Here is a 25,644-nt window from a genome sequence, read left to right on the forward strand (position 1 = left end):
TCCTCACCCAGGTGAGGGAGGCCACACATTGGGGTGCAGCATTCCCCCATTCCCATTGGGAATGCGGAGCACCCCGGGACAGGTGACAGAGTGCAGGAGGCTCTGGTTTGAGGTGCTTTTATTCCACATTACTTGCAGCCCCCGCGCCTGGGTCAGCCCAGCCCGGCCCGGGCGCTCCCAGCGCTGCACCCCCAAACCCCAGCACACCCAGGGGAAAAGCAACCGCAGCCCGGAGCCGGGCCTTGGGATGAAGCCTTTGGAAAGCCCCGATGAGGGGCAGGGAGTCCCTGCCGCACTGGGGTCTGGGCAGTGCTGTCCTGGAGCAGGACAGGCCCTCTGGACCCCTCCCATGAGGGGACATGGGGTAGTGCTGGAACTGCTGCTTCCAGGATTGAACCAGAGCCGGCAGAGCCAGGTCTGGGGAGCTCCAGGATGGGTGTGGGGGTCAGAGGCCCTGTGAGAGGAGGGCTGAGCCCCCTCCAGCATCCATCTGCCCCTCTCCCCTGCCCAGCAGTGCCCAGGACAGCTCCAGCTGGGGGCAAGACCCCTGAGCCCCAGCTCCGGCCAGGACACGCTCTGGAGGGATGGGAAGGCACCGACTGCAGGGCTGGCTCCCAGGGCACAATGGAAGCCAGGTGGGTGCCCGAGTTATGTGGCTGCCCCGCAGTCCTTCCCTGGGAGGCCGACCATGCACAGTGGGGGCACACGGCACCCAGAGGGGACACCCCCCACGGGGTGCCAAAGCTCACCAAGCAGTGCCAAGCCACCAGCTGGCACGTACCCACCCCATGCTCAGTGTCCAGGGGTGCCTGTCCTGCTCTGGGAACGTGACAGCCACCTGCCCATGCCACCGGGGACAGTCAGTGCCAGAGCCATCGGGATCCAGGCACTCAGGCGGGCAGGGAATGAGAGCAAAGCTGTGGGCAGGGAGATGCCAAAGCCTCCCTCTCCCCTTGGGTAGGAAGCGGGCATGGGCAGCTCCCTAAGCCCCCCAGCTCCCCCAGGGCAGGCTGGCAGCAGCTGAGGGCGGTGGGGGGCCAGCCCAGGCACGGGCTGAGGAAAGCGTTGGTTCTCTGGGCTGGGAGCCCCCCAAAGGGAGCGAGGAGTAACCGGGGGGCTGGAGCCACCCGTGCCTGGCTCCGCAGCCCGGGATGGAAGCTGCAGGGAGCAGAGGGAAGGGACAGGCGCCGCTCCGGATGGCTCCGGGCAGGAGCGGGGCTAGGAGCGGGGCAGGCTGCACATCTCGCAGTGGTCCGTGCCCGGCTGGTTCATGAAGGTGCAGTGCTGGCAGGGCCACATGGCCGCGGCCACGGCGTGCGAAGAGCCCCCCATGGCGCCGTACTCCTGCAGTCCCGGGAGCGGGACACCCACCGTGCCTGCGGGAGAGAGCCCGGGGCAGTGCTGGGATCCCGCTGCACACCCCACCCTGCAGCCCCCTCACCAGCCCTGCCCCAGCCCTGCAAGTGCTCCAGACCAGCTTGGATGGGGCTTGGAGCAACCTAGAAGATGGCAGGGGAGTGGGATGAGCCTCAAGATCCCTTCCAACCCAAACTATTCCATGATCCTGTGACCAAGGAACAGCTTTCTCCCCACAAGCTTCCTGTAGCCTCTGTGCTTGGGAGCAGCTCCCAAGACAGCTCAGCCAAGAGACAAGGGACCCCCCTCCCTGAGGGACCCCCAGCCCCAGGGACCCCCCTCTTACTGCAGAGCTGCTCGATGGTCGCCCACTGCTCCGATTTTTTCCAGGTCTGTGCAAGCTCCTCATTTTTGGTCCTCACGGCTTCCAGCAACAAGCTGATACTGTCCTGGAAGTCACAGGTGGGAAATGAGCACTGGGGACTCCTCCAGTGCAAGGCAGGACCCTGAATCTGAGCTGTTCCCCCTTCCCCAACATCCTTGGGGTGCCCCAGTTTATCCCTCTGCTCCCCAGCATTCAGACAGATCCCAACACCCCTGAAGCTCCTTCCCTCTCCTCCCAGGAGGTATTCCCTACCCTTGCAGGTCAGTGTCCTGGCACTGCGGGCCAGTCCCACCTTCCAGAGGTGCAATCCCTCCATGCTGGAGCACTCCAGCCCCCATCCCTGTTCCCATCCTGATCTCCAGCTGCCCACGGTCATCCCGGCTGCCTCACACATGCGCAGCCTCTGGCAAACACGGCCCAGCTGGATCTCCCCGGGAAGCTCCGGGGCAGCTGCCAGGCCCACGGTGCCCGGCCAAGGGCAGCAGAGCTGCACAGCCAGGACCTCGCTGGCCTTGAGCTCTGGGGGCTCTGATCTCCTTATTGTTCCCACCGAATTCCTGACTCTGAGATAATTTTTAAAACATTTCCAGCTCTGGGAGCTGCAGCCAAGTTGGCTCTGCGATCATGTGGACAACAACCCCCCTCAGTGCTCCCAGCAGCTCAGGGGCTTTGTGTTTAGAGTTTAAAAAAGGTTTTAAAACTCTTTAAACATTCTCCCAACAGCTTGGTTGGGAAGAGCTAGCACAAAGCCCTGTCCAGGGTCATGGGATGACAGGAATGGTCCCTCCACCCTCCTGAGGGACCCCTGGAAGGGCTGAGGGCTCTGGGATGGGGGGATGGAGTGGGGACAGGACCCTCCAAGCCCTGTTACGTACCCGCAGAGGCATGACCTCATTTGTGACCAGGAAGAGGAGCAGATGGAAATCGGAAATGATGTCTAGGAAAATGGAGGAAGTATTCTGGGACAGGTATGTGGCCAAACTGTGGAAGTCCTGGGGAGAGGGGACAGTAATGAAGAGAAGTCAATTCCTATTTGGATCCCCTAACAGATATTCCTGTCCCTCTGGCTATCGTCTGCAATGTGCAGGGACATTCCCAAAATCAGAACCTCGCCTAGCTGACTGAATCCCAGCTAACATCTTCCAGGAAAAATGATCTTTGGGCCCACAGAAACTCCTCTTGGCCAACCCCAGCACCTACAGAGCAGATCTCTGGTCCAAGAGGTGCTGAGGGGGAGCCAGGCAACTCCAGCCTCGTTCCTACAGAAAAGAGGGAGAAGAGGACATCCTATCCCATCCTCTGCCTTGACCTCTTGCAGGAACAGCTTTCTGTGCTTAAGGATTTCGATTCAGGAAGAGAAGGGAGCAGGAACAGAGCCCATTCTCAGCAGGTTTGTGCTGTCACCATGGGGCTGGAGCCCTCTGGCCCCTCTGGAGCTGCCTGGCAGGCACAGGGAGCCCTGATCCCATGGTGGATGTGGCAGGAGCTGAGCCGGCATTGGCATGCAGACACTGCTCCGTGCAGGAAGGACCTTGGCAGGCTGAGCCAGGAAGGGGTGACTTGAGGGCACAGCTGTCTCTCTGCAGATGTCAGTGAGCACGAGGGAGGCAGAGCCCATCCCTGGGGAACCCAGGTCCATCAGGAATCTCCCCTCACCTGAGTTTCTCCCAGCACATCGCGGTTCTCGATGGGGAATGGGTTTTGAGAAATAGAAAAAGTGTACACTGGATCCTTGGGGAAAGTTGTAGTAATCTAAAAAAAAAAAAAAAAAAAAAAGGAAAAATTCAAGGAGGGATGACCAGAGACCAGTGGGATATGGGAAGCAAGTCCAGATAGCTGAGAACAGCCATGGCTATGATCCCAGCTCAGCCAAACAGTGAGGCATCCTGCAGGGATCTGATGGCTTTTAATTTAATTTAAAGTGATATTCCATCACCACACCCCTTGGCTCCCTTTTTAAGGAAGCTGGAGGGACATAATGGGTTTGGTCTTGACAGATGCCATGGAGAGCATCCCTCTCTGCACAGGTTACTGGGATACAGCAATCCTGGCACAGCTGTGCCCTGTGCCAAGCAGCTGCTGCTGGAGGGAGGTACTGGGGAGATCCTAATGCACATTCCAACCCTCTGTTTTCATCCCAGTGACACCCCAGGTATCCCAGGAACAGGTGCCTTCACTCCTGCAGGAATTCCCGTGCTCTGGCACTGCCTGTGCCAGGGGCAGCTGGACCTGAGAGGCTGCTCCAGGTGGATCTAATGGTTGTTGGCACCACCTCCAACTCCAGCAGTATCATCTGGCATCCCAATTATTTGCTTTCCTGCCTTCCACACGGTAACTTTGTTTCCCAGCCCCAGGGCTGAGCTGTGCCGTGCCTGGCAGCAGCTCTGCTCTGGCCAAGCCCTGCCAGAGAGCAGAGAGTGACTTCCCTCCTCCAAGAAAAGGCATTTCTGGACAACCTGCTGAGTCACTCAAAGGAGATGGATCCCTAATTGCTGCTCTGGAGTTTCCTCATTAGGCAGTGCCCGGGACATGGGTCCATGGGGCTGCTGCTTCCCAGCCATGTGGCTCTGGGCCAGCTCAGAGCCCTGATAAGGCACCAGGCAGTGTTTTCCTGGAAAACAAATGGGTTCCTGGCACCACACCGACCCCACGGAGCAGGGCAGCCACCTCCCTGCTAGGAATGCCTGGCAGCAGCAGGCAGAGGAGGATAATGTGTCTCAGGAACCCCCTGCACTGGGAATTTCAGAGGTGGGTTAGGAGTTTGCTCCCCTGTGACCATCTCCTGTGGGAAGCAAACACGTGCAGGGAATACTCACGTCTATGATGAGGTACTCGACCGGGAGCGGGCGAGCCAGCTGGGTGATCTCATTCCCAAACTTGTCTATGTCCTGAAAGAAAAAGAGTTGGATTATTCCTGAGCACGGAAGTGGTGTGAAGCCCAAGGGATCCTGCCCTGGAGAATCGTGTGCTCTGGCAGATCACTGAGGATGTGGAAAAGAACTGGATGGGTGGTGTAGGGCTGCCCAATTCCCTGCTGCTTCCTGGGGCTGGAGATCTCTGTAATTCCAGCGTCTCTGGAATCAGGATCTCTGTCTCCTTGTGAGCCAAGAGACTGCAGAGTCACAAACCACCCTGGGCTTGTCTCCCACTAGAGAGTGGCTTGGAATTATCCACAGAGTGTAAAGGTGGGATTCTTGGGGTTGTTGGATTCCATGATCCTTGTGCATCCCTTCCAACTGCAGGTATCCCACGATTCCATGATTTAAATGCCATATAGGAGCAGCTCCACCTCAAAGAGAGGGACAAGTCACCTCTGTCTCCTCAGCCCAGGCAAACCTGCCTTTCTGCAAATCCAGGAGTGCCTCAACCAACTCTTCATCTGGGAATTGGGAATCCAGGCACTTCCTCACACCCAGACCCTTGGAACCAGCACATCCCATGGCGTAAACTTGTTTTGCTTTGCCAGACGAAGGGAACATAAAGTTTAATTAGGCAGACAAACGGCCGGCATATGTTCATTAATCATAACCTGACAATTAGACGTGATTGATGTCAAACACGCCGGGTTCAAACGCCGCTTCGGAAATAAATCCCGGAGAACTGACACTTTTCATTAAAGATTCCGTACGAGGGGGTTGTGTTTTCTCCCTAAATCATCACTTAACGTGGCATAAATCATTCATGGAGCCCCACATAAATCATACGCCCATAATTCCCAGTCAGGGACGTTGTACTGGACGATCCATGGGCTCTCGGTGGTGGAAGCTGGATCTGGAGCTGTCACCCCCCAAAGGTGACAAAGCCCCGCTCTTCCCGTGTGGGATGGGAGCAGCATTCCATGGGCTGAGCCAGAGAGCACCATGCAGGGCTCTGCTGCCCACGGCTGACTCCAGGACTCCCTCCCCTTTCTCCCAGCCGTGTTTTCTCCGGGAGAACACCACTCTCCCGCTCTCCCTGGTGTTTACACAGCACAGCTATGCGGAGCAGCAGCCAGCACCACCCCTCTCCCAGCCAGACCTCGCCCCAGCAGGCTCCAGCACGCTGCTCCCCTCCAGGCACAGCCCCCCTTCCCGACCCCCTCCCCGAGCACCCCTTGTCCCCAGGAACTCTTCCCTCTGGAAAAAAAAAAAAAAATCTCCCTTCCAGTCTTTGAAGCGCCTTTGAAAGGCAATCCTGATAAGGATCTTTGCTCCTCGCACATGACAGGTTGTGGCCTCAGATCTCTCTGGCTCAGACAGGAGCAGGAGGAGCTGTGGAGCCTTTTTTTGGGAGATCACAGGACCCCCAGAGCCAACCTGCTTCTAGATCTCAGTGATACCACAAGAGACAGGAATCAGATCCAATCAGCTTCCCAAACACAATCCTGCCCCTGCATGAAGGGACCTGCAACAACTCACGCATAATTAGCCCATCTGGAATTTATTTTCCAATCTAATTAAGTTCTAATATGCAGAAACATTTTTCCAGCACCTGTTGGCTTTAATCTCCCCCTCTGGGGATTTCCATGTTAAATGCCTGCTTTTTCATGGCATGCTGCTGAGGCCTCCAAGACATCCATAGACTGGAACCTCACTCCCCCCAAGAGGACATGTCCTGACCCTGACAGGACAGTCCTCCGAAATCCCAACATTTCTCTCCCACTACCACGATTATTGAATTATATTTAAAAGGCCTTAATGAACATCAAGTTGGGATTGTTGGGAGAAAGATCCTTCTCCTAAGCTTGGCATCACCACGACTGTCCCAACATCCTGTTATTGCTGCAGCCTGAGACCCCTAAAGTCCAGTGGCACCAGCTCCAAAGGGAGGCCAGGAAGGGGTTAATGGAGTGAGGAGCATTTGGCTTCAGGACAAAAATCCAGCAGCAAGGCCTGGAGGGTCTGGACAATGCATCACCCCAGTGATTTCATTGTCCAGATTGCATCAAGGCTGGGATTAGAGCCCTTCAACCCACTGTTGGAGCAGGAGCTGCACAGGGATGAGGGAGAACAGGGAAAAGGGTGGGAACACAGACACCTCGGCAGGAGGGAAAAACTTCTGGGTGGCCTCAGGACTATCCAGGGAGGGTGAGGGGAGCAGCCAGGGGAGCTGCCAGCCAGGAGGGAGGCTCAGCATCCTCGTCCCAGGACAGCCGTGAGCATCTCCCCTGTCACCACCCCACGCTGTCACCATCCCACGCTGTCACCGTCCCGTGCCGTGAGCATCCCGCATCCCACGCCGCTATTCCCGACCTGCTCCCTCTGCTGAAGGCACGGCGGAGCTCGGCAGCCATCTGTCCTTCCATGTGTGAGTAAATCCCAGCTTTGCTCTTCCCCCTGCTGACTCCAGGCGCCTTCCCGGGCAGTCCTGCCCCTCTCACGGGCAGCGCGGCTGAGGCGCGCAAACGAAGCGACTTCTCCAAGAGCAAGTGACAGGTCAGGGAGAGTTGAAACCCTTCCCAGGAGACTCCTGCTGAGCTAATCCAGCATCCTCCTCCCTGGAGCAGCTGGGACATTTGAGGCTAAGGCGGCTCATGAGCTGGTGGGAGGGCAGCCAGGGAAGTCCTTCCCCGTCAGTGAACACTCCCTGCAGCCTGGCTCTCCCTGGGAAGAGGATTTCCAATGCCATGGTAGGACAGCCTGCCTCAGAGGTCCTGCTGGGCTCTAATAACAGCAGGGCCCTGGCTTGGGCTGTCCCAGGGAGGGATGGGACACGTGTCACTGGTGCCAGGCCAGAGCTCAGACACGGCTCAGCCACAGGAGAGCTCAGAGCACATGTAGGACTCGAGGGCAAAGGGCTCTTGCACAACACTTGTAAAGGGCTTTTGTCTTACACCATCCCAAAGAAACTCTGGGGGACTGTTAAACCAGCCCAAAGAAATTCTGGAGGCACATTAAACCATCCTAAAGAAACTCTGGAGGGATGTTAAGGCAGCTGGAAAATGCAATTCACTGTGAGGATGACGTTGACATCGTGTTTGAGCTGAGCTGTCACAAAGACCTGTGATAAGAGACAAAGGCAGCCAGCCCCCAAATCCAATTATCCAGGGGTTTTTAAGCTCTGTAAAACATCAGGAATCTCTTCCCACAGTTGATGAAGTTAATGGTGGAGCAGTTCAGTGCTGCAGAGTTCCAGTGGACTGGGAGGAGGTGACAGCTGGGACAGGGTGCAGCAGCCCAGGGAGGGATCCCCCAGCTGCACTCTGAGCACTCCCTCAGCGTTGAATATCAACCCAAGGTACATTCTCAATGAAATCCAAATCAATCCAGCTGTTTTCTAAAAGCCGATGGACAGAGGAGGCTGCTCAAGGACAGAAGACAGGATGGAAAATCGTGTGGAATATTCAGCCGGGCTCACCCTCATCCAGCTCAGAACCTGGGCGAAGTGGCCGTTGCAGCACCATCATCTTCATTCACAGGGTCTTTATCCCAACCTGTGTCTGTGTCTGCACATCCTGGACTCCTTCCTGAGCTCTGTGTGCTGAGCTGGCCAAGCAGCATGTGCTGGTTATGCCCCGTTCCAGCTGGAACCAGTGCTGGTCCCTGATGCTTCCCAGACACCCCAGCAGAGATCCCTTTTTCCTCCTGGCTAATCTTACCTGGGGAGGCACCTCAGAGCAAAGGAACTTGCTCTCACAGTCCCCACACCCCCAGTTCCCCACTGGGGCAGAGCTCTCCCCTCCTGAGCCAGGACAGCAACGGCTGCATGTCCAAAGCCAATTCCATGGGGGGGGCTCCTCAGAACAGCAGGCCAGGTGCCAATATAGAGGGAATGGTAAAGAAATACAGAAACCACCCAGCTGCAGGCTCAGGAAAAGCACAGGACAATGCCAGTGCCATCAGCTTTCCCATTTCCATGGAAGAAAAGCAGCTCATTTTCCCATTCACAAGCTGGAGGTGAATCCACCGCGCTGCCCTCGGATGGATCCGAGTTCCACGGGTCCTGCCTCACATCTGGCTGCTCTATAAATACATCCACACTCCACAAACATCAGCCTCCTGGTCCTCATCCAATTATAATTAACTTGTAGAGCTCCTTTCATCCTAAAGGGCTTTTCAGATGAATACTTGGATATTGTATGGGAACGCACATGGACTTTCCTCTGCACAGTCCCAGAGGAAACAACAACCACTCCAAAGTGCAGCATTCTCCCAAAAACTTGCTGGGGGGGGGCAGCACAGAGGGGAACCCCACATCACAGACTGGGGACAAAGGGAGAGCAAGGTACTGGACCCCAAAGATTCCATCCTGTGCCACCAGATTCCTGCTCCTCCCGGAGCTCACCAGGGCTCGGATGCAGCTGTTGTCACCATCCCAGGATGAGGTAGTGTCTCTGATCTCAAGCCTTGCACATTTAATGGGACCCCAAAGGTTTCCCAAGCCAGGAGTGACTAAGCTTTCCACAGATTTAAGAACATTCAAAAATAATTGAGGGATCCTAGAGCCAAATCCGTTGGAGGCTGAGGGAGAATCCCACCCGGCGGGGCCATCCTCGAGCTCTCCATGGAAAGGGCAATCAGGGAGAGAAGCTCTGAAACATGAAATGTTTCAGAGCTGCAGCCCGACCCAGTGAATCAGTGGATGATGGAAATTTCCATGGAAGGCTGGAGCCATCCGTTCCCATTTTGTTTATCTCCCTGCTTCAGATTAGAGATGGGATTGAAGCCCTTCTGGGAACACCCACTGGCTTCCTGCTGCTCCCAGCACCCCGGGTGGGCCACATGTGGGCCACAGACCTGCAGGACCTCCTGCGAGGCTGCCCGAGTGTGGCACGGCCTGGGCTGCTCCAGAGTGGGGTGGGGGCATGCCAGGAGATGATCTCACCCTCCTCACGTTCAGGGCCAACCTTTGCACACCCAGCTCTGCTGGGTTGTGATCAGCCCTGGCTTATCAGCCCCTAGGAGGAAGCTGCCTGCTCCAGAGAGAGCAGGATTCCATCTGCTCTCCCTCTCTAGCACTGGACTCAGCCCAGAGGTGTTCCCTGTTTCCAGGTGGGGTCAAGGCAAGCCAGCAGTCTGGCACATGGAGACTCAAAGGGAAACCAGCACTTCCCAGTCCCACATTCAGGGCATGCAGGAACACTCTGATCAGCTCTATTCCCATTGCTGGAGGACAGTCCCTTCATTCCACTCCTCCCAAACAAAGGCAGCTTTCCTTGTCCTGTGCTCCTTAAAGGACAGCTTTACCACAGGCAGCAGGAGCAGACAGGACAGGAAGGAGATAACACACAGGGTGATGGATGGCTAATTAGCCAGCCAGCAGTGCCATTAATTAACTCCTCTGTCCCTGCTCATGGGGCACCAGGAGCCCTGGGCTGGAGCGGCAGCGCTATCGGCATCTGCAGGGAGCCTGATCCAGGGCTCCCAACTCGGCCGTGCAGGCACAGGAGGGGCTGAAGGGCTCCAGGAACAACTGGCAAGGGAATAATGACATTCCATCCATCACCAACAACCCCCAAGTGCAGCAGGCAGGAACAGCAGTGACACCTCATGTCCTTCCAAGACCCCTCCTGCAGAGCTGCCTCCAGCTCTGGGCTCCTCAGCACTGGAAGGATGTGGAGGTGCTGGAGTCCAGAGGAGGGAGTATTCACCTGGAGATATTTGCTTAGAGAAGTCTCCAGGGAGACCTGAGAGTCCCTTCCAGTGCCTAAAGGGGCTCCAAGAAATCTGGAGAGGGACTTTGGACAAGGGGGGGAGTGACAGGACAGGGGCAATGGCTTCCCACTGCCAGAGGGCAGGGTTAGATGGGATATTGGGAAGGAATTCTTCCCTGTGAAGGGAACGAGGCCATGGCAGTTTACCCCGAGAAGCTGTGGCTTCCCCAGCCCTATAAGTGTCCAAGGCCAAGGCTGGATGAGGCTTGAAGTAGCCTGGGATAGTGGAAGGTGGCAGGAGTGGAGTGGGACGAGCTTTAAGGTCCGTCCCAACCCAAACCATTCCATGACTCTACGACACCGAGTATTGTGGACCCGCTCTGGATGCACATTTTCCCTGCTGCTCCTCAGGATCAGTGCTTGGATCCAGGGGCACGTCCCAGAGCTGGCCAGGCCCTCAGCCCTCACCTTGTAGAAGACATCAGGCACGTACTGCTCGCTGCTGGACTCCTTGGCGTAGCCCAGCTCGGGCGCGTCCCGGCAGGGCAGCAGGCACTCGTCCCGCACCAGGGCCATGCACTGGTTGGACACCTGGTAGCCCTCAAAGTGCACCTGGTTGTCAGGACCACCTGGAGGAGGAGAGCATGGTTAAAGACCCCAGGATCACTGAGGTTGGAAAACAGCTCCAAGATCGATCTGTGACTGATCCACACATTGTCACCCAGGCCAACATCCCTGGGCACCTCCAGGGTCAGGGCTCCATCTCACAACCCTTCCCGTGAAGAAATTCTTCCTGAAAATCCTGCACAGGGTGATTTCCCTGGTGTAACTCCAACAGAAACAACTGGAAGAGTGGCACTAAGGTTGGACTTCATGATTTTGGAGCTCTTTTCCAACTTTAAGAATTCCAAGAGTCCGTGATTAAACACAAAGCTAAGAGTGATGAACACCAAGATGAAGCTGCTGGTGCTGCTGCATGGCAATAATTTTAAGCAAGAATTCCCTCTAAACTCCACATTTTTATAGCCATACACATTTCCACAACTATCCCAAGAGCACAGAGCCCAGGGAACAGCAGGAATGCTCTGCCAGGAGCTCCAAGGAGGAGGAGCTGCCCTTTTGGGGGCTCTGACAGCATCACCCTCCACTACCCTGCAGGTTTCTCCTCCTTTCCCAAACTAAACTCAGGCATGCAGCTCCTCTGGCCCTGTTTCCCTCCCAAGGCTCCCTGAGCTGCAGATCACCTGGCCATGCCAGGCCTGAACAGTGTTTTCTCAGCCTGTACTGGATGGTTTGGTGGAAATCTGACATGGAAAGTGGGAATTAGGAGCCTGGCTCACAGAAGGATCACATGTTTGGCACTTTCCTTTGGATAATGTAAGCAACATCAGGTCATGTGTCACTGGAATACAACTGGAAAGAGAGGAGGGAGGCAGATGGTAGGAAAACGTTACTATTTCCAAAGCCAGGAATTCAGGAGGGAATAGGATTTAATCCATGTGGAGGATTTAAAGGCAAAGTTGAGGCAAACTATCCAAATACATTTCTGCAGCACAAAAAGAGGGACTCAAGTGTTTAAATAGAACCTGCTGGGCTGATTGAACAGAGGAGAATGAAATTAGCTGGAACAGCAAAGAGGAAATATTCCTTTTTTACCCTTTGATCTGTAACCTCAATCACTCACTGCTCCAGAACAAACACTCCTAGAAATTAAACACAGACCAGGACAGGGGAAGGCCTGAACGCAGTGTGTTTGCTCAGTAAAGCACCCTGTTTAATAAAAAAATTTTAAAAATAAATAAATGTACAAAAGAAAGATACAGATCTGTATTTAATGAGAGATGGATGTGTTGAGCAGTCTGGAACATACAGGCACGGGCCTGTTAACTAAAAAAAGAGCTTTTTCACTGAAAAAAAGGCCCTGGGAACCCTTACAAAGCCAGGCTCAGGGCAGGCAATGTCCCATCCCACTTTCACTTTTCACTCTGGATGTTATTTGGAAGTCATGAGGGTTTTTTCATTGTGTTAAACAGAGCCAGAACCAGCGATTCTGCTCCAGGGAAGGTTTAAATGAAGACATGTGTCATCCCATGGAGAAGAACAGAGTGAACTGGGAGCACTCCAGCCCTCCCAGCACATGCCAGTGTCCCCCCTCCCAGCCCAGCCCATCTACAGTGCCTCTGGAGACTCCCTGAAAATGGCTAAAACCAGAGGCTTTAACCATAAGCACTTTGCAGGAGCTTCTGTTTTACTCAGCCAAAAAAACGTTTCCAAACATTTTTTTTTCCCCTGACAGATTTTTTTCCTAGTCAGGTTTCCCTGACAGCAACATGAGGGAGGTAAAGATCCCTCCTGAAAGAGGAACTAATCCATAACTCAGGAGTGTTGTGGTTCTGCACTGCTGCTTCCAGGCAACAGAATTTGGAGCTTAAGGATTTGAAATAAAAAGTGAGCAACAGTTGTTGCCCTGGCTGCAGACAGAGAGTGATTTCTGGATCAGAGAGGTGGGGCTGAGCCTCAAGTAAGCCTCTTTTAACAGTTGTAGAGTGAAGACCAGGCAAATAAATAATGAGTGAGTATTGCAGAGAGGATAAAACAAAGAACGAGGAAGTATTTCAGTTGATAGAGCAAACCCCTTGTTAAATAGAACAGATGGGGAGCAGGATGTGTGATTTTTGGCATGTTCTTCTACTAACAAGAGGTAATTCAGGTGAAGCCCGGAGGGCTGAGGCCAGTTTGTACCTGTAGCCACAACTGTGACAAACTTGGATCCAAAGTGCCCATCGGGAGAGAGGCGACAGATGTTGGGCTGCTGGTTCTGGAAGTTGCCAGCTGTGATGCACTCCTCTGCACTCAGGAAATACGTGTCCTGAGGGGAGAGCACGGACTCCAATCAGCCAAAGGACAAGGTGACGTAGCCCAGACCTATTTCCCTGAGCTGCAGCCAAGGAAAACGACCAACACCCCAGGAAAACACGCTTTCGTGGAAAGCTGCTGAGGAGCCTGGGACAAGAATGTGACCTGTCAGCTCCCCAGCTCTGGGCGGCCTCAGGACTGCCCCAGTTGAGTCCCACCCACCTCTACACACCTTATTTTTTTCAAAAATCAAGTTTCACTTTCCAAATATGGATATCACTGGGTTTACAAGGACAGGAAGCTGTGGAGGTCAAAGTTTGAGCCAGGTATGTGTCACAAAGCCCAGCCCATGGGAACATCCTCTGAGTCACTCTGCCTCACTGGGTTTGTCCCTCACAACCCACTCCACTCCTTGGAGTTTTCTTAGCCCTAAAAAGGGCAGGAATAGATGAGATTGCAGGGAGAAATTCTTCCCATTGAGCAGGGTGAGGCCCTGGCACAGAGTGCCCAGAGAAACTGTGGCTGCCCCTGGATCCCTGGAAATGTCCAAGGCCAGGTTGGACAGGGCTTGGAGCACCCTGGAACAGTGAAGTTATCCCTGTCTACGGTGGCACTGCATGGGCTTTAAAGTCTCTTCCCACCAGAACTATTCCATGATTTCATGAGCCCCATTTCCTCAAAGGAGGGATGTGAAGGGCTCCAGCATCTCTGCCTGCTTCCCAAACAGCTCAATCCCTAACATTTCCAAGGGTTCCAGCTCCTTTTCCTTCAGAAGTGCCTGGAAAACCCCATCTCCCAAGAACTCCAGTGCCACCTGCAGCCCTGGCTCAGCTCTCTGCCTGGCTCAGGAGCTGGAATTCATTGGGAATCTGCTGGGTCACACCTGGATCTCACCTTGTTCCTGCTGTATCGAACGGTGCCTTTCCGTGTGTCTTCTGAGACCAGGTCAGTAAATATCCAGCCAACCTACAAAGGGGGATGGAGAACATTGCTTTAAGGAAAAAAAGGACAAAAAAAGAAGGAAAGAGGAAACCAGAAGAGCTCAGACATTTTCTGCTCACAGGACACGATGTTCTTGGCTCCTCTCAGCCCTGTGCACACTGCTGCAGGGAATGGCTCTCCCAGCTGTGCCTTGCTCCTTGGAATCCCATTTCCAGGAGCAGCAGCATGCCAGCTGGCCAGCCAGGGCACCTGCAGCATTAGGTTTCACTATGGAATATTTTTTCATGGAAAGATCTGGAGGCTGCAAGAGGCCTCTGTGCCACCACCCTCTCCCACCCCCAGCATTTCCTACGGAGAGTTTGGAGCGGGATCCAGCGCCCGGGGGTGACAGAGCAGCTCAGGTGGCCCCAGCCTGACCCTCTCACACAATCCCAGTTTGAACCTTGCATGCACTGGTTAAGAGAAAGCTCATACTGGAGTGTGACTCATTCCAAACTGCAGTCAGCACTGACCCCAGCAAGCACATTCCTGCTTTTTGTGGTACAAACACACCTCGGAGTGAATCCTCTCACACACGTGTGAGAAACACCTTGGCATCAATCCTTCCAGAGCTGTGACATGGACACACACCTTGGCATGATCCCTCTCCACCCAGGTGCCAACCCCAGCTCCCACAGCATTAACCCTTCCAAGGCAGAACTGATCCCAACTCCCCCAGAGCCCAGACAGACCAAACCCTGCAGCCAGCACTTGGTGACGTGTTAAGTCCCATGGATTAAAAATATCTGATGGGAGAACATGGAAATAAATAACGCTCTGAGAAGTTTTGCTCCAGCCTCTGGCGAGGGGTGGGATCTTATCTGAGAGAACAAAGCTCTCCCCAGATGTTTACAGTCTGCACTGAGCCTTCTGCCAGGCGGGTTTTCTCCAGCAAGTCAAATCTTGTTTGTGTACATCCCATTCCTGGCATTCCCACCATACCAACGCTGCTCCCAAACCGGAAAACATCAGTGCAGGTTGGAGGGCTGTCAGGAAATCAGGGAGTCCTGATGGGATCACTGCAGCCTGGAACTGAGGGGGACCTGCAGCCCTAACCCCACACAACACTGACTCCCTGCAGCACCAAGGAGGGGAACACAAGCCAAGGGCAGCCCCTGCTCCTGGAAATAGAGCACAGAGGCAACTCCAGCTCCATCTGGGCCAAATTAGCACTTGCCAGGGAGATGCTCCCTGGAATAGCTCCTGTTGGAGGGAAAGGAATGGGAAGATGGAGTTTGTGCTGCTTTGCCCCCGCTATGCAGCCACACAGCCCTGTGAAAGGGCGTGTGCTCAGGAAAACCCTCTGGATTTGGGTTTCAGACACAAATATGTACCTGCTGCTGACATTTTAGCAAGATTTAGGTAGCCTAGAGGGTGCTGGATAACCCCATGGAGCTGGAGAGAATTGCTGACCACTTCCCTGCCACACAGACACAAGATCCTACACATCCTGACCTTTCTCAGGCCGAGCTTTGCCGCGATCTCATCCACAACCTCGGCTTTGGGATCCTCCAGGATCTCCAGGCTGTTCTGGGTGCCAATCTGCAGCAAAGAGACACTGGTTAGTGACACAGAACTGGGGAAAAACCAGTGCAGCCACTGTGGGCAGTGAGGCAGAGACTGGGAGCAGAGATCTGGGCTTCCCCTCAGGCATCACCACACACTGGTGTCACCCCAGAGACCTCCCTGTGCCACTCTGCTCTCAAGCCACGCTCCCAAGGATCCATTTGTTCCTCTTCCACTGACAATCTGTTGGATTTTACTTGGCAGCCGTGCAGAAACCATGAAGAGGAAGGAAATACGTGAGGAGCACTCGGCTGAGGAGTGGTGCCGTGCCCCACCTAGTGGGGATTCCAGCTGCTCCAGCCAAACCCATCCTCAGCCTCTCCATTATTTCTCTTCAAATCATTTAGACTTCATTCTATCTAATTAAGCTGCTTCAATTTTCCCAGAGAGCTGGTAAGGAACTGAAGCAAGGGCTGCAACTGTTTTTTCCTAGCACAGAATCTGCTGGAAAACTGGGAATCAAGGAAAGATTAAAAGTGAAATCTGCAGTTACAGAGACCCTGGATTTAAATCATCTGAGGGTAAAAAACAACAAATAGAGGGTTTAAAATTCTCTCTGTGGCTGCAATGGACGGTGATGGTCAGGACACAAATCATGTCCTCTTTTCCTCAGGACAGTATTCCTTCGGGAGCTGCAGCTGGAAACACCAAACTAAAAAGGTGTTTGTGTGTTCCCTGATCCCGAGTCGGCACTGAGGGCCCGGGCTCTCACCTTTGCTCAGGACAGTTTTCCTTGTGGACCTGCAGCTGGGAATACTGTGGGAGGTTTTCCAAACTAAAAAGGTGTGTTCCCCAATTCTGAGTGGCCCCTGAGGGGGCCCTGGCTCTCACCTGGGGGGGTTCATAGATGGCTGCCACCTCGGCCCGGATTCCCAGCGGGATGTCTTTGTGCTCCGTGTACCGGCCGTACAGATATCCCAGATGTTGGTTCCCTGTCTTCCTCCAGAAGTCTAGGAAGCGATCTGCAATTGTGTGGTTCTCAAACATGATGTTGTCAACATGCCTGTATTTCTGTTTGACAAAGTTCGAGTGTCAGGCCGTCCTCCGCTGGCTCCGGTCCCTTCCCAGGACACACACCACCCTCCGGAGCTGGATCCTGCACAGCAGGGCTGGGGAGGGCTGGGGGGGCTGGGGGCTCCCTCCCTCCTCCCTCTGCTCAGCTCCCACCCCTCAGCACTGCTCCCTGCTCAGGCTGGGGTGTGGGATGTGCTCAGCACCCCCCCAGCACCTCAGGGGCTTCTCTGGGACCTTCACCCCAAGAGGGTGAAGGAAAAGGACACTGAAATTTAGGAGAAAACCAGCAGAACCTGAGTGGCTTTTTGGATAATCCCATGAGGAAAAACAGTGGGATTAATCAGCAGGATTCATCACCATGCTGCTAGCTCAGTCCTCACGCTGGGAGGAAATTCTGACCCAGGACATTTTGGAGCCCATTTGGCAAGGCCTGAAGACCTGGACAGGATTGCCCTGACACCTGGAGGCTTTGTGCTCCTGGTTGGCTTTTTTGGAAGTCACCTTTTCCAAAGCAAAAGCCAGGTCCCCTGGCAGGTGCCCGAGCTCCTCTCACCTGTCTGTTGAGGGTGATGGCACTGGGCTGGCACTTGGTGCAGATCCCCTCGGGCCAGGGAGGGTGTCCCTCACACCCCGACTTGATCTTACAGCTGATGTTCTCCAGGGCTACAAACTTCCCTCTGGGACAGGAGGGAGGGGAAAGGGGGAAGAGGAACAGGGAACAGGAAGAAAGAAAGGTGGGAGAAGAGGGACAAGGGGGAAAAGGGGGAGAAAAGAAGGAAGGGGGAAGAAAAGGAAAAAAAGGCTGCTGTTAGCACAGTAAATGCTTTTGGAGCAATCATTTATGGAGTCTGTGGGAAGTAAGAGATTGTAGCACCACAGCAAATCCTCCTTTCATATGCACAAGGCTTCCTGGAAAGGGAAATTCCCTTCAAATGGAAGTCCCGTGGACTTGAGCTGCATCACCCAAAGAGATTTTAAAAGTCTCAAAGGTATTGAGGAATAGCAGGGAGAAGATTACACCCCTGTGTAACTTATGTCCACCAAGTCTGAGAAACAGGCTTGGAGCTTGGTATAATTAGGGAACTTTTTTCTTTCCATCTGGCCTTCCCTCCCATCAGGAGTGTTTCCTGGAAGGAATCATATTGCCACAGGAAAAGAAAAAATAGAAATAAAATGGGGACATAAAATAAAAAGACAGACTTAATTTTTCCCTCCTGCCTCTTCCTTTTAACCTCAACTTTTTAATGTGTTTTTTCCTCCTTCGTTTGCCATTCAATCCTCATGTCCAACACTGAGATCTGTCTGTACTTTCATTCGTGTTAGAAAAACCAAAGCTCCAACCAGATTCCCTTAAACCCAGAGATTTCCTTACTTGTCTGCCCCTCCGGTCAGCTTCCTGATGTAGGCATGGAATGACATGTGCTTCACAGGAGGCTCCAGATGGTTCAAATAATCCTCATCGAAGGGCTGCCAAAAACACGGCACAGAGCAGAGCCAGGTCACACACCTGTCTGATAACACCCTGATCCCTCAGCAAATGCATGTTCCACACTCAACCCCGCCAATGTGGAAGCAATCAAGGAAATTCAGGCTCATTTGCAAGGCAGCTACTACTGGGATACAAACAGTTGAGCTTTACAACAGGGAGTTTTATGGTGGCCTCCTGCTCCGGGAACAGATTGGCCCCACAAATCAGAATCTCAACGGCAAAAGGCTTTTTCCTTTCAATATCTAACAACAAACAAGGGGCCCAGCTGCTCCAACACGGCCAAGGACTCCCAGAGCACTTCCAGCAGAGGGGAAGAGCCATCCTGGAACAGCAGGATCCCCTCTGGGGGGGTGGCTGCTGCTTCATGCCGTAAATTACATGGCCCTGCACGTCTGGAGGTGTCACTAAAGCTGCTCCAACCTGGATAACCATGGAATGGTTTGGGCTGGGAGGGGCCTTAAAGCTTATCTCATTTCACCCCCTGCCATGGCAGGAACACCTCCACTGTCCCAGGGTGCTCCAAGCCCATCCAGCCGGGCCTTGGGCACTGCCAGGGATCCAGGGGCAGCCACAGCTGCTCTGGGCCCCCTGTGCCAGGTGGTTAAACTGGGAAGTGCTGGGATCCAGCAGAGAGGGGACAAAACAAGAAAATCCAGGGAAAAGTGAGGACTGAGGGAGAAAGGAGCTTTTCTGAAATACTTTCTGTTAAACTCACTGCTGCAGAAAACCAGCTTTAACCAGGATCAACCCAGGGCCACAGAGGCCTCGAGCTTTAGTGATCCCAGAACCAGCAGCTCTGGCAGTGCAGGGCAGGATTCCAGCCTGGAGCTGCCACCTCTTGGCAGGCACCATTCCTAGGAAAAGTGTTCCTGCTGGGAGGAACTGGGCTGAGTCTGCAGCACCTTCCTGGGGCTCTTACCTCCAGTGGGACACAGTGCACACATTTGCCCAAGGGGCCGTGGCGACACCTGGGCAGAGAGAGAGAGAACTGGGGTTAGATCTCATTTCACCTGGAAACTGAAGGAGGAATAAATCTTATTTAAGCATGGAAAAATCAGCCTGTAAAAGTTTCTCTGGAGTAAGTTTGGTGTGGAAGATCTACAGGAGCTCTGAGCAATTCTCCATCCCCCACGTGGCAGGGTGATTTGAACAAAAAGCCACCCAAAATGTTCATCCTTTATCAGGCAGGGCAGGAACAACCAGGGAAGTGTGTGTTTATCAGGCAGATAAAGTCCTGCTGGGTAGAGTTACAGAGGGGAAAACATCTCCTTTTGTGGGGATTGCCTTAAAAAAAACACTAAACTAACAGCAGGTCAGTGCTGGTTTCCAAAGGAAGGGCCCAGGAGAGGAGCAGTGAGGTTGGGCTGTGGAAACAATGGATGGGATCCAGTTGCAAGAGGCTTTTAAAGGATGTTTTGTGGCAGATAATGCACAGAAAGGAGAGTTAAATGCTGCTAAAGCACTCAGCATCCTTTACTGGAGATTGATCCACACTCCCCAAGGCAGGAACCAGCCCAGACAACTCCTTTTATCCTCAACACTCTCCCCTGGGCCCCGGCTCCCTGCTGGGAACAACTCCATCAGTTCCTCTGGAAAATGTGGGTGAGTTCAAGGCAACATTTCTGCCACAGAGTGGTGGGGTTGCTTTTATTGCTCCAGTGATGTGACATCCCATCACTTATGGTAGCTGGGAAGGCCAGGAAGGATTCTCCACAAACTTCCTCATTGCTGCAGCACTGAGGATAAACCACGTGGGGAACAACCCCAAGGGGAAGGGCAAACCATTCTGCTTTAGCAGGAATTCCTGCCTTTAAAATTTTCCCTCCTACCTTTTGAGGAGTCTTATTCCAGAAGGTTCCAGCCCCAAGGCCACAACCAGTGCAGACATCAGGCCAGGACCCAGCTGGGTCAATAACACTGAGCAATTAAAAGCCCCCTCCCAGCAGAGGATGTTTTAGCAGCACCAGAGCAGGTTTTGGGTGGGTTTAACTTGTTGTTGTGTTATTTTTGCACAAAGAGAAGCTGCTTTGTTTCTCTAAGCCTCTTGCAAGGAAGAGCTTTGGGAAGTTGGACTTTGGTGCATTTTTGTGAGCAAAAGGGACTTCCTGGTTTCATGGAGAGGTCAGGCAGACATGTGATGAAGGGAAGCCAGAGCAGGCAGAGACCCAAGTTCCACTTCCAAACCTCTGCCACTGGATACTTCCACTCCTTCTCTTCACTTCCATGTTTCCTTTATGAGGAGTGGATGAGTCTGAAAGCACAGAGTGCTCCTGCTTGGGACAGCAAATCCTGGAATGCTTTGGGTTGGAGGGACCTTAAAGCTCATCCCATTCCACCCCTGCCACGGCAGGGACACCCCCACTGTCCCAGGGTGTTCCCACCCCCATCCAACCTGGCCTTGGACACTGTTAGGGATCCAGGGGCAGCCACAGCTGCTCTGGGCACCCTGTGCCAGGGCCTGCCCACCCTCCCAGGAAGAATTCCTTCCCAATATCTCACCTAACTCTGCCCAGGAAGAGTGCAGAATGTCCATTCTAATCTGGAGAACTCCAGTGCTTTAGGAGCACAAAACCCAGGAGCACAAGCACCAGGGTCTCCTCCATCTGAACAATGGCTGCTCTGAGTGGGTCCTTCCTGCCCAAAACCCTGGGATTTGGGCATCTGCTTCCTCCCTGGGCTCACCAGGGGCTGTTTTCCCTTGAGAATGTCCCCAGGGCATTCAGGCTGGAGCCAGGGACAGCTCCCCCAGGAATTTCCTGACTGCTGGGCTGGGCCATGGCATTCCAGGCTCTGGTGAGCCCCAGCTCGAGGGGCTGGACCAGGACCCACCCCCACCACTTACAGCTGCTGGTCTCGGTTCCGGTAAATCTTCCCATCCTGCTTGATCAGGTACTGGTCAATCTCATCTTCCACCACCTGGGGAGCCCCCCCAGGCCGGGAATTTTGGGAGACAGAGGTGTCCATGGTCTCTGAGGAGGAGCCAGCTGGGCTGGAGGGATACAGGAACAGCATATCCCCGTGCCTGCAGGGTGGGAAAGAGCACAGGGCTAGTGGGAGCTGTGGGAGACAACAGCCAGGAGGCTGGAGGTGCTTCCCAGTAGGCAGCCAGCTTCCATGGAAGGGCACGGAATGTGGCACACATTGTAACCAGGCCAGCACAGGTGGCACTTGGAAGCTGCTCTGTGAGCCACCTCTTCCCGCTTTTATTTGCAATAAATGCAAATCCTTCCAGCAGGAGACAGAGCTAAGGGGAAAATATGGAGGAGGGAGTGGGGATGAAGGAGTGAAAACAAGGAGAGAAAGCTGGGATGAGGGAAAGGAGAGTGAGGGAGGGAAAGCAGGCATGAAAGGGTGAAAACAGGAATACAGGAAGGTGATGGGGGGACAGGGCAGGGAAAGCTGGGGATGAGAGAGGCAAAGTGGGGATGAGGCAGGGAAAGCTGGGACAAGAGGTGAAAGCAGGGATGAGGGAGAGAAAACTGGGATGAAGCTTCCCCACAGCAAACACACCCAAGGAACTGCCACCACCTGTCCTGTGTCACTGTGACCCCCCTTCCAGCACAGCCACCAATCCCAGGAGTGACACTGGAAGCTGGGCACTCCTGGGATGTGACTTTCCCACTCTGGAAGCTCCAGGCAGAGCCCCTCCCTCCAGGTGAAGACTCACTTGATCTTGAGCAGGTTGAGGGATTTGTTCTGCGCCGCCGTGATCTCGCCGGTCCGGTTGCGGTTGGTGTACACGGAGAAGCCATTATTCCTGAAGCCAAACTCCTTGGCCACCTGCAACACAGGCAGCAGGGACAAGGTGTGAGGTGTGAGCCTCCTGAAAGGGGCTCAGAGCCACAGCTGACCCCAGAGAACTTCTCCTGCAGAAACTCAGCCCAATTCCCCCCCCATTCCTGAGCTCGGCATAACAAGAGATGGAAACACCTGGAAAAGACGAGCAATGGATTAAAGCAGGAGCTGAAACAACTCCACAGAACTGTCTCTGCCTCACACAACACAGAGTTCCAGCCACAGCCAGGCAAGCACTGCATGACTGCAGAGCGAAACTTCTCCACTACCCCAGTTTCCTTGCTCCAGCTGCACCAGCACACACCACCAAGTCATTCCCATCCTCCTGCCACCAGAATTCCACAATCCACACCACCACCTCTGTGGATCTTCTGCCCTCGGCTCCATTCCCTCCTCCCAGCAGTTCTACTCAACCTCTTCCTGCTGTTCTGGCTGTCTTTCCCCCCTTTTCTCCCCTCTCCCATGGAATTCACTCCACAACAGCCACCCCTGGGTCCCCAGGCAGGTTCTCCCAGCTCAGATTAAGTCTGGTTCACTTGGAATCACTCCAACACCTCTTCCCAGCCAAAATAATTTGCACATTTGGCCCCTTGAGAACTTCATCAGTTTACAAGTGGTGTTTAAAGTTTGTCTATCTGCCAGGTTTTGCCCTAAACTCTGAAGTGAAAGGCCTTTATTTTTATTAATAAAAACAATCCCCATGGCTTAGGCTGGAGTCAGGGACGGGATCCTGCCCACAGGACAAATCTGATGAGCCACAAAGAGCTGTCACATGAGCACAGCCATGAAAAGCAGTTTTTTTCCTGTCAGCTCAGCTGTGATTTGCAGCACTGAGTGATCCCTTTGAATGGGATCCTTTCACAGGGATCAGCTCCTGCTCCTCAGGCCACAGAATTCCATTTTTAGGGGCAGACAAATCCCACAACACATTAACAGCAGGTTTGAGCTGATTCCTGATCCTGAGCACACCCAGAGTGACTTTTTGGGTGCATTTCCCCAGGATGTGCCACAGGAGACAGGGCAGATTCTCCAGCCCTTTATTCCTTGAGCACACCTGGAGCAGCTCCAGGTTCATTCCTGGTATGGAAGCAGCAATCTGACACCTCTCTAATTACAGTTGCCCCCCTAAACACCAAACCCAGCCCCTGGGTGAACATTCCAGCATTAAAATCCACAGCACAGGTAGGTCTGTGTTTTATTCAGATAAAACACAGACCTCAGGTGGGAAAATCTGCCACTTTCCTCTTCCAAGCAAACCCTGCAGCAGGAAATAAACCCAAACACGTCCCTGCTGCAGCTCAGCCAGAGCACAGAGCCTTCCCCAGATGAACAGGCAATTCCAGGTGCTTTTGTCCTGGCAGGAAGTGTTTTCCAGCCCGAGTAACCCGAGCCCTGGAAAGCAGCAGCTCGCTCTGCACAGGCTCCAGAGCTCCTGGAAGCTCCTCTTGCCTTGGCAGGGGCTGCAGGGAGCGTCCCTGAGGCAGCCCTGAAAAACACCAGGATTGTCCTGGCCAGGTGGGAACGCTGGCAGGGAATGCTGGCCTGTCTGGGCCACAGCTCCAGCCCAGGCTGTGACTCACAAAGGGAAGGTTCCCACTGCTGCCATTCCCTTCCCTTCAGGAACACACTCATGGAGCAAAGAACGCCCAGGCCGAGGGCTCCAGAGGAATTCCAGGAGGGGAGCAAAGGGAGAACTGCTCCCTCCTGAAGAACAAAGAGCAGCTGCATCACAGCAGGGCCAGCCCCATCCCCAGAGCATGCTCCCCTCCCCAGGGGCTCCTGGGATCTCACTCCATCCCTGCCCTGCTCTCTCCAAATCCATCCTGGAGAACCAGGAGCACACACAGCACACCCAGACAACGTTCCAAACCCAAATCCTGCAGCTGAGCCAGGCTGGAACCCACCTGGAGCAGCAGGTTTGGCCATCCCACAGTTCCCCTTCTGCTTCCCAGCTGCCACTTCTTTGGGAGAACCCCAAAAAATCCTTGCCAGGAAAATTCCCACCCCAGGAAGTCCCAACAGAGAAGCTCAGGGAGTTTTTTCTTTAAATTTGTTGTTTTCCCTCTGGAACAACAGAAGCTGCACCAATCCAAATGTGGTTTTCCACATGGAATGCTGCTCCTCGCTGCTGCCAGGGGGGTTAAACACGGATCTCCCACAGGACAGAGCCAGGGGAGCCCTGGCCCATCCCATGGGGAGGCACTGTGCACCCTGGGGTACCTTTTTGAGGAACGTCCCCACCGTTTCTCTCTTGGTGGCCGTGATTCTCTTCACTCCCTCCGGCGACTGCACACGGATAATCTGGGAATGAGGGAGCAGCGGGTCAGGGAGGGGGGACAGAGCCCACCCTGAGCCCCCAAACTGATGTCCCCTGCTCCTCCCTCCTCTTCCCCCTTCCACAGGGCCTGGAAACAGCCAGGGGAGCAGTTCTGGGGCAGCACGGGGTGATGTCTGTGAGCATGGGGGGAATCATTCCAATGCTCCGGGCTCTTGGCACCAGCTGGCTCCAAGGAAAACACCTTTGGCCAAAGCTCTGACCTCAGAGATGGAATTACACCTTCAGAAGGCCACATCAGACCTTCCAAGGGGAGTTATTCACACAGGCACCGGCCCAACTGGTGTTACCGGGCACTGCACTGGTGTGGCTGAGCCCCGGGAACGAGGGAGGGGGGAGAGACTCCAGCGGCTCCCGGGAAACCGGAGCTCCTGGCGGGGGGAACAGGGAGAGCAACCCTCGGGGACAGGGACAAATGTAAATCTATGTGTCCCCGGAGAGCTCAGGGGCAGCGCTGGGACTCGAGCGGGTCTAAAGAGGACGCTCAACCGCGGCTGTGTGACACGGGGACACGACACGGGGACACGGGGACACGGGCACGGTGTGAGCAGGGAGTGGACACGGGCAAGGGGCCGGCACGGGAGGGAGCACGGCGAACTGCCTGTGTCCCGCCGTCACCCCGCAGGAGCCCTTTTCCACTCTCCCGACTTCCCTCCGGGGCACAGCCCGCCGGGACGGCGCCGGGAGCCGTTCACCGGAGCGAGCAGCCCCCGAGCCCCCCGCTCCGAGCCCCCCGCCCGCGGCTGAGCGGCACCGCGGGGTCACGGCCCCGACCGCCGCGGGGAAAACCACGGGGGACCCGCCCGCGGCGCCGCTAGGGGGGCTGCCCGGCCCGGACACCGCCGGCCCCGGCGCCGGCCCCGGCGCCGGCCCCCCGTCCCGGTGCCCTGTCCCGGCCCCACAGGAATCTGCTGCCTCATCGCCCCTCCCCCGGCCGCACTCACAATCGTCTCGGCCATGGCGCTGCCCGCGGGCCCGGGGCTCGCCGCGCCGCACAGACACGGCCCGGTGCGGCCCGTCCCGCTCCGCTTGTCCCGGCCCTGCCCGGCCCGGCCCGGCCCTGCCCGGCTCCTCCCGGCCCGGCCCGCCGCCTCCCGGGACCGGCCCGCCCTCGCGCCCGCCCCCCCGGGCCCCGCGCCCGGCGCCCGCGTTCCGCCGCACCAAGGTTCCTATCCCGGCGTCACCACCAGTCGTCCCCCCGTGCTGCCTCGGTGTCACCTCATTAATGGTCCCCCATGCTGCCTGGGTGTACAGAAATAAGTGTTCCCTCTCGCCGCCGCCTCTCTCTTTAGTTC

The 25,644-nt window shown here is 54.9% G+C and overlaps 1 protein-coding gene across 1 annotated transcript; it reads right to left on the bottom strand.

Annotated features, from left to right (window-relative positions):
- Nucleotides 1–101: 101 nt before the first annotated feature.
- Nucleotides 102–25,451, bottom strand: NPLOC4 (NPL4 homolog, ubiquitin recognition factor). Its single transcript, XM_050981355.1, has 17 exons — nt 25,294–25,451; nt 24,235–24,315; nt 21,887–21,999; nt 21,062–21,241; nt 19,139–19,187; nt 18,103–18,197; nt 17,284–17,407; nt 16,548–16,727; nt 15,606–15,692; nt 14,064–14,135; nt 13,056–13,182; nt 10,782–10,942; nt 4,558–4,629; nt 3,398–3,493; nt 2,617–2,733; nt 1,703–1,805; nt 102–1,376 (listed from the first exon to the last, which is right to left on the bottom strand). The coding sequence occupies exons 1-17, from the start codon at nt 25,306–25,308 to the stop codon at nt 1,219–1,221; spliced, it is 1,830 nt and encodes a 609-aa protein (XP_050837312.1). The 5' UTR covers nt 25,309–25,451; the 3' UTR covers nt 102–1,218.
- Nucleotides 25,452–25,644: the final 193 nt, after the last annotated feature.

Source organism: Serinus canaria, chromosome 18 (genome assembly GCF_022539315.1).
Source record: "Serinus canaria isolate serCan28SL12 chromosome 18, serCan2020, whole genome shotgun sequence".
NCBI lineage: Eukaryota > Metazoa > Chordata > Aves > Passeriformes > Fringillidae > Serinus > Serinus canaria.